Raw genomic sequence first — 8,484 nt, forward strand, 5'->3', positions numbered from 1 at the left:
AGGTCTCCCCTCAGCCTCCTTTTCTCCAGGCTAAACAACCCCAGTTCCCTCAGCCGCTCCTCATAAGACTTGTTCTCCAGACCCCTCACCAGCCTCGTTGCCCTTCTCTGGACACGCTCCAGCACCTCAACGTCCTTCTTGTAGTGAGGGGCCCAAAACTGAACACAGTATTCGAGATGCGGCCTCACCAGTGTTGAGTACAGGGGCACAATCACATCCCTGCTCCTGCTGGCCACACTATTTCTGATACAGGCCAGGATGGCATTGGCCTTCCTGGCCACCTGGGCACATTGTCGGCTCATATTCAGCTGGCTGTCAACCAAAATATGTCACGACATAACATGACTGTGATAAAAGGACAATCTTTGCCATGTCTGAAAACTGTTTATTTACTGAATGTGTAAATTTTTTGTTTAGTTAATTAAAGCCTTCAAATCTTTTCTATGAAAATTTTACTATGATTTGTTGGATATAAGCCAAAGGGAGATCTCCCTGTGGCCACACAGACTTGTATATACTGAACATCAGCGGGATTACTTAGGCGTAAAGCCTGTTGCTCAGTGTTAGAGCTTTGTATTTGCTACAAAAAAAGAACATTCAAAGCTAAGAAGAAAATAAAACACAGGTGCATGTGTGACTAAGATTGAACTATTTAATGGGCAAAAAGTTAAATAGGCAGTAAACAACCAGTCAGCAAGAAATTGATACCACTGGAAAATCACTGAAAAGTGAATTTTCATGCTAGGGAGAAATCTTCCAGAGAGCTCAAATGGGAAAGATAGATGAATTACTATGACAGAAGGGAGTAAAGGTCCTCATGCGTCTGAAGAATTGAACATAGTCCCAAGTCACTGTGAAAGTCAGCATGGGTTGTGGTGGATCATGTTATCTCCAAGAGGACATTAGCTACTGGAGCGCAGAACGGTGCACATCTTTCCTTCACGAAACCCACTGGGAGTTTTACTTGTTTGCCTTTGTGCTTCACTTTCCTTGAAAATAGTTTTCATCGAGGTTGTTTTCTTATTATTAACCTACATTTTTCCCAGTGCAAGATTAGTCTAAGAGCACCACTGAGCACAGGGAATGAGCATCTTTAGCAGTATGGCTTACAGTAACAAGATTAGATTTTTTTTTTCTCTCTGGTTAAGGAAATACAGATTGTAGGAAAAAAGATAGAAAGAGTATGCCAAAATGTTGAATACAGAAATAGAAGAAGCTAGTATTTCAAACTGACATGAGAGTATTAAAAATAACAGAGAGAAAAAGAAATGAGAGGAAACTGTCTTTTCTGACCAGGTCATTTCAAATAGCCATTTCTTTGATATAGACTGTAGGAGGGATAACAGGTTTCATCCAAGATCTTGCAGTATGAGTCCTTGCACTACATTGCCATGTGAATACCTCTTTTTCTTGGAAATTTTCAAAATCTATTTAGTAAAGAAAGCTTTAATGGAAAATTACACTGAAAATCACCTGACTATTCTTATAGAAGCTGTGTGGGTTATGTTCTCATGCAGTTTTCATAACTGCAAAACAGCTTGTGAATGTCACACTTAACCGGCACACTCCCGAGCCTAAGTTTTAAATAGAACTTTTTTTTTTTTTTTTTAAACTGCAGGATATTAAACTTCAATATAAAATTATCCTCAAGGGAAAAATACTATGTTCACAGTACCACTGTAAATTATTGAAAATCAAAACTAAAGATCTGTTTTGTTATATGCCTCCAAAGAAATAAATTCATTGCTAGAAAAACTTGAAAGTAAAAGGTAGGCCAAAAACCTAACTGAGATTAAATCACAAGAACCGATGATTATTTTTTTTTAACCAATCTATATTTTGGCTTCTTTGACACAATGGTAGGGCTTCTTTTACAAAACCATATGCAAGTTTCACAGTAATTAGTCCCCTTTCTTAAGGTTTTATCCTATGAACAATAATAGGTCAATTTGATCACACTTTTTTCTTTCTTTTTTAAACCTTGCAAGTTGGACTGTTTTCTAGGGCAATGTTCAAGGGATACAAAGATGTTCAAGAACCCAAACTGAGCAATCATCTGAGCTGTACCACTATCTGATCCTGTCCTGTTGCTGGCATCTTTCTAACCCTTTAACACTCAGCCATAAATTAAGAGCAACCTGAGCAGGAGTGACCACAGAGTTTTTAAAGCTGTTTACTTGTTCTCCAGGCTATTAAAGCACAGGAGCTGGACCAACTGCCACATTTTACCTGCCTTATCATCTAGAGAATATCCTCCAGGTTAACAATTATTAAAGCTTCCCTTGTGCCAGAAAAGAAAAATCCACTCTCTACACTGAACTCTGAAATTATCCTACCTCAGTAAAAAGTATCAACCAGAATGGATGCAGTTAACCTAATAATTAATAGGTTCTTAAAACTGAAGGTTGCATACACCTGAAGAGGAAGACAGGCAAGAACGGCACACCAAGTGTTTAAGCAGACAGAAACGATGCCTAACTTTTAGACAAAAATCTGACTTTAGCGTCTGCTTTAAAGTTAGATTTCTTATGCAATTGATTTACAACATGCTACCAGGATCAGTTCATGCTTTTTGCTTGCACTTTTTTGGAGGAAAGTTCCATATAACAGGACTGAAAATTAACAGAAGTTACAGAAACAGAAGAGGCTGCTCTTCCAAAAAGAGTGCAGAGTCAATGCAGTAAAGCATTGCTTATCGAATTATTTTTATCTGAATGAATTTTTTACATTTATGTGAGTTGGTAGAAGACTAGTGTTTTGCTGCATTTAGTTTTTAAAAAGTAACTGAAAGGTAGTACATATACCTTAGCATGACATTTGAATTCATTGCCATGGACCTTAAGCCATTCAAAGAGAACAAACTGATGTGTATCACTACATAACTAAATCTCGACCAGATGGCTAGCTTATAAAACTTGCAATATTCTATTTACATACTGTGCAAAAGTACTATTTTAGTGTATAAAATCTGTACACTGAATACAATAAAACTTCACCTTGCACTGGAGAAAAATAAATGAGGCCACACGCCTAAAGAGCATGGATCTCAAATAAAACTTTCAGAGAATTAGAGCTGAACCATCTTCCAAAGCCAGTGTTATTTTGGTAAGAGTGGCATGTGTTTGGCTTTGAGTTGTGCTTTTTTTATTTTGTCCAGCTTATTTTGTAGTTTTACCATTTCTTCAGTTAGGGAAAAAAGAAAAGCAAGTTTCTTCCCTTAGTAGGTAAAAAATTCAGCAAAAGATTTTTAAAAAGATAGATATAGACAGATAGATAGATAGATAAGTACACACAGCTATAGCTACATGTATATAATATATATACATGTATATACACACGTATATATTGTGTTGGGCTGGATCAGAGCAAAGGTTTGTCAAGGCAAGTTCCCTTCTTCTAACAGTGGCCAACAGGTGATGCCTCCAAGGTGAATATTATCCATTATTCTGACGTGATAAAAGGATAAGTCTGTTCTGCTGGAAATTTCATTCCATAATAACATCCAATTTCAATCACCTTAAACAGTTTTGAAATTACACTCATAGATGTTTTCTTATGTTTTTAAAAAAGGGGGGAAGAAAATGCAATGCAGTGTGACTGTTTCACATAATGAGTACATAAACGTCAGGTGGAAAGACTCTAAGTGTAAAAATTAAGTTTGTCTTACAAGAACAAAAAAATAATGTGCTAACTTCTGCCTGTATGCTACTGCAGTAATTAACAACACAGGATTTCTACCGGGTTGCAACGAGGTGTGACATTAACTGCAGAAAACTACTTCATGTTCAAGAACAAATGATTTATTTTCCAAGCGACAATCTGTGGGCAGGAACACGGAGTTCCAGCTTCCCCAAACCTGTGTGTGTCATCTTTCTCATCACAAGGTGCAGAGCATTTTGAAGGTACGGAAAACACAAAATGGGTAACATGCCACCTGCAGGGTATTATTTGGTGATCTTCACCAAACACTGAAGCTGATACCTGCCAGAGAGCTGATAAAGCTTCCGAAACTAATCAAAACAGAAGCTAATGCCCCAGGGCATTATAAACAAGGTCTTTCAGGTCGCATCTTGAAAAACGTTATTTCTGAGACAAATAAAGGACTTTCACTTGAGCAGAAGCAGTGATATGGAGACTGCAAGCCTCAGCCATACACCTTCTGTAAGACGTCACTTCCCCACCTGACAGCTACAGAGGACTTTAAACGATGAAAGGGAAGAGACTAAATGGAAGCCTATCTCTAATTCAGTTCCTCTACTAATCAAGCATAGAAAGTGCAAATTGAAGGTAGCATACATCTATCAGAGTATCTTAAAATAAAGCTTACAGAAAGCACAGCCAAAACTGAAACACGGCTACACAACTGTAGCCAGTATGACCCAGAGGGCATAGCATGCTCAAGAACATTTACAGAAACCGAAATGCCCATTCAGACTGGTATAATCTATGCAGCAGGCGAATTTCCAGAGAATCAAGTTATAACTCAACAAGGGAGAATATGTAGCAGTCCTCTGACATGGAAGAAAAAGAAGTAATGATCAGAAGAGTACGTAGCAAGGGCATCTGCTATACAACATCAGGACTAGAAAAAAAATGAAACCCAAAACCCCTCGTCAATTCAAGTGTAATTCAAAACCAGAGAATGACAAATTCCTGCAACTAACCACACAGACATATGCTCAATGAAATGTGCATCAGAACATCTCCTGCCTGAGGCAATGTATTCAGGCTCTGGGAGAAGGGGGGCAGCTTGATCATATCTCTGCCTTGGACGTCTGAACTTAGGTCTGCCTGGCAGGACCAGGTGTGACCTGCAATCAGCAGAGGGCTAACACCACCTTTTGCTGTGAAGATCTGCTCTTCCCTCTTCATTGACATGAACGCTGACATTATTCCACAAGTTATTCCTTGCCAGGTGCTCTCCAGATCACTCCTCATAAGGAAGAGTCAAAAATGACTAACAATGCCTCCAAGCAGAAGGAAGAACTGAGCTCACTGAACAGAGCTACAAAAACCAGGGAGAATTACAGGAAGTTGAGAAATGAGAATTGTATTTCAGGAAATTCCTATGCACCTACTTTAACACGTGAGACATCCCCAGCAAGTCTGTGTGAGCCAGCATAGGAGAAGATTACCAAAAGTGTATGTTTAACTAGGGCTTTAACCAGCAGCATAGTAGAACAGGAAGCATTAACATCATTTATGTAAGAAAATACTGGGATCATAGGAGATTGCATGGACGCAGTAGAGTACCAGCCCTCTAGAAAAGAACAAGATGCCAATAATACAGTTTCAAGAAACGTCTGCTTCAAAATTTGGGAAGCAAAGCAAATAGAACCCTTCAGTTTTAATAGGAAAAAAGTACATAAAGCATTAAGAGAAATTAGTAATAGTTTCTAAGAGGAACAAGATAAGAACAGCAAAGATGGGGAGCGAGTTAATACCACAAAAAAGTTCAGAAAAGACTTTCAAAAAAAGTCATTTAAATTGACAGTTGTGGTGCCAAACAATAATCAGGCATCATGCACAAGTAAACACAGTGCAAACCGCTCCATCCATCCATCCATCCTTAATGACTGAAAAAGTTTTATGGTAAGAACTCCTTGTTCTGGAGTCATCTGGAACAGTTGGAGACATCTTTGGCAGCAGCTATATAATGCCAGGCGATGATGAAAAAGCAAATTCCTTTTTGCTACAGATGGATACATTTTAAAATGTAACCTTTTCTAAAAAGGATAGTCCCCTGGAGGCGTGTCATCTTATCCGTTAAATTCACATGGGTTAAACAAAGCTCATCTACAGAAAATGAATCTCTTGTCATTTCTTCTTAGAAGTCTGACAGAATTCAGTCAGACTTCTGTAGGGAGGACAGAAGATCTCCAGAAGATAGAGCAAAACACAGAAGAAAGAAGAAAAAAGAAAAGGCAATCAACCTTTTAAATTATCTCAAGCCAACTAAGATTTGAAGTGTTACATCCATTCTGTTTAGATCTGTAGTCTTCAACTCAAAGGTCACATTATTATGGATTTTTCTCGCCAAAGCATAACAGAAATAGTTTTTCAATAATTTTGAAGGTCTTTTGGGGAAAATCTGTTCTGGGCATTATTCATGAAGGATATGATATTTTATTTATCTAGTTTCTTTCAAAATACTTGAGAATAAAACAACAATGATGATGTTATCGCCAAACCCTTCTCAGTTGTTTCTCTTCTCTCACACACGCAGCTTCTGACATGGAAATAAATGTTATTTTTACTACTTGATTTTAAAAAGAGAATTTTAAAATGTAAACAAAATCTGTCAAATCTGATTTGTTTCTCTAAAACCTAAATCTAAAAATCAAAAAGGCAATTCATGTGGTTTCCTAAACTTCATGGGAAAGAATTCCTCTTCAAAAATAAGCAACCCTCTGCAAAATTTGCAACATAAACATTATAGCAGCTGTAATGCCATACCAGGATCAGGAGAGGAAAATGCTTAGAAATCCCATAAGGTACCCTAGGTAATATCTGAGAAGAATTTAAAAATATATTATTTTTCAAGTTTATTTTCTTATTCTATTTTATACATAACACTACAAATATATATGGGAAACATCTTTAATAGCAGCCATGAGCTTTTCATTTTATTTCCAAGTAATCAATTCCTTCTTAAGCAAGAAAACATTTGTTTGATGTTATTAATTTCACCATTTAGTACGCGCACAGGTGTCAGGACTGTGGACTTACAGAGCTGGGGCTGGAGTGCCGCCTGACTTTAGGTGATTCCTTCCCTGCAGATGAAGTTTTGAAGTTAATGCAAGCGTTGTTCTCTGAATGAACCCTCTTCACTTGATTAGTTGGTTTCTCAAATGGATCAAAACTACTCTGCGTCCTCTGAACCCGGACTTTTTTATCCTCAGGAATTGTATCCAGAGGTTTGATCACTGAATCCATTCCCTGGCAGTTCCGTGTAGACATCTTTGTGACACATATCTGAAAGGAAAAAACAGCATTTATTGACTTTAACAGGCTTTAAAGTCTGTGTCAATCCATACCTCAGCCAGCATCAAAAAAGGCATTGGACTTCATAAGCATTCATCTTCTATTTCTACATTAAAATTGCAAACACCACATGCATTTTACATAGGACACACACTCCACAGTCATAATAATAAAAAGCCCGTCTTTGTACAGTGTATTAAAAGATCCTGACAAAGAAAGACAAAAGAGGAACACACATAAAATTTATAGATTTGTGTTTTCTCGTACAATGTGTTCTTAGGAACAATGCCACTTCACTTCTTTCTCCAATCTAGCCACCGATATCCGCAAACGGTACTGATTTCCATTTGTTCAAAATTGGATGAGACTAAGCTTAAATAAATGATGGTAGCTTGTGCGTGCACTTTGGTGCTAGCCTGCCAAAGATTCAATACCGGTATATTACTGTATTTTTAAATAATGCTTATACAGTGTTGTTGTTATTATTATCACCATATGTCTCAGAAAATCAAATCAGTAAATCAATTCCCAGGCACTGAAACATGAGACTGCGGCTTAATGGCACACTAAAGCACAGAAGTTCAATTCTTTGTTACTGTGAAGTATGACTCTGCCAAGCCCTAAGACTGCAACTTGCTGCTTGAGCTACCAAAATACACTATTGCTAGTTCAAAAGAACTAAATGAGCAGAACAGTGAGTTTAGATACTCGTCATGTACGTTTATGTTCTTAACTTTAATACATTCCAACGTATAAGACATTTTTTTATATCACACAGTTGGGGGGTTGTATCTAAGGCCTCAGCTTCTGTTTTCACCCATAAGAGATTCAACTTTTACTTGGTAAGAAAAGAAATAATTCTAGCTTTCAGGCTACAGGGAAAAGCTATGAAGTGTGATGCAAGCAGATCCAAGAGGCTTCTTAAATTATAAGGCACATCAAAAGAATCTACAATGTACTTTTTCCATGGTATTCGCAAGTATTTAAGGACAGACAGTGTTAATTTGCTGTCAACCATATTGTTCACATACATACAATTAAAGAAGCATAATGTTCCATTTCAAGCACCTACAATCTAAGCAGTTTTGAAAACTTGCTGTCATAAAATAGTTAACATGAAAAAAATAAAAAGAAATATTTACCATTACCATTTAATCAGGACTCTTCCCCCATAACTCAAAGTGTCTCCAATACAAACTTCTCCAATAAATTATTCTTTGCCATTTCCCCGGAGGAATTCTCTGCCTTGAAATCCAACTTATTTCAATTGTTTATAGAAATACTGCGTGACTATACCTTGTGTTTTTTATGTTTTGTGGTTTTGATGATCCACTGTAACAGTAGATCAAAGATTTCTTTTGTACATTAAAAATTTAAAGCACATTTCCTGCCCAGCGCCATCTGGCCAAACGATCATACACCAGGTCAACTCTAGTGAAGGACATGACTAGCATCACAAACCAGACTTTACAAGGGTTTACATTTCTTCTCATTAAAGTG

General features: G+C 37.3%; 1 protein-coding gene across 1 annotated transcript in view; it reads right to left on the reverse strand.

Moving 5' to 3' along the window:
• The window catches only part of CDK14 (cyclin dependent kinase 14), a 243,004-nt gene extending 236,029 nt beyond the window's left edge, over positions 1-6,975 (reverse strand). Inside the window, exon 1 of the mRNA XM_019471112.1 lies at positions 6,730-6,975. Within this exon, the coding sequence (XP_019326657.1) occupies positions 6,730-6,960 (231 nt within the window). The 5' untranslated portion in view covers positions 6,961-6,975. The remainder of the gene's footprint in view (positions 1-6,729) is intronic.
• Positions 6,976-8,484: the final 1,509 nt, after the last annotated feature.

The sequence above is a fragment of the Aptenodytes forsteri genome, unplaced genomic scaffold (genome assembly GCF_000699145.1).
Source record: "Aptenodytes forsteri isolate BGI_AS27 unplaced genomic scaffold, ASM69914v1 Scaffold172, whole genome shotgun sequence".
Lineage (NCBI taxonomy): Eukaryota > Metazoa > Chordata > Aves > Sphenisciformes > Spheniscidae > Aptenodytes > Aptenodytes forsteri.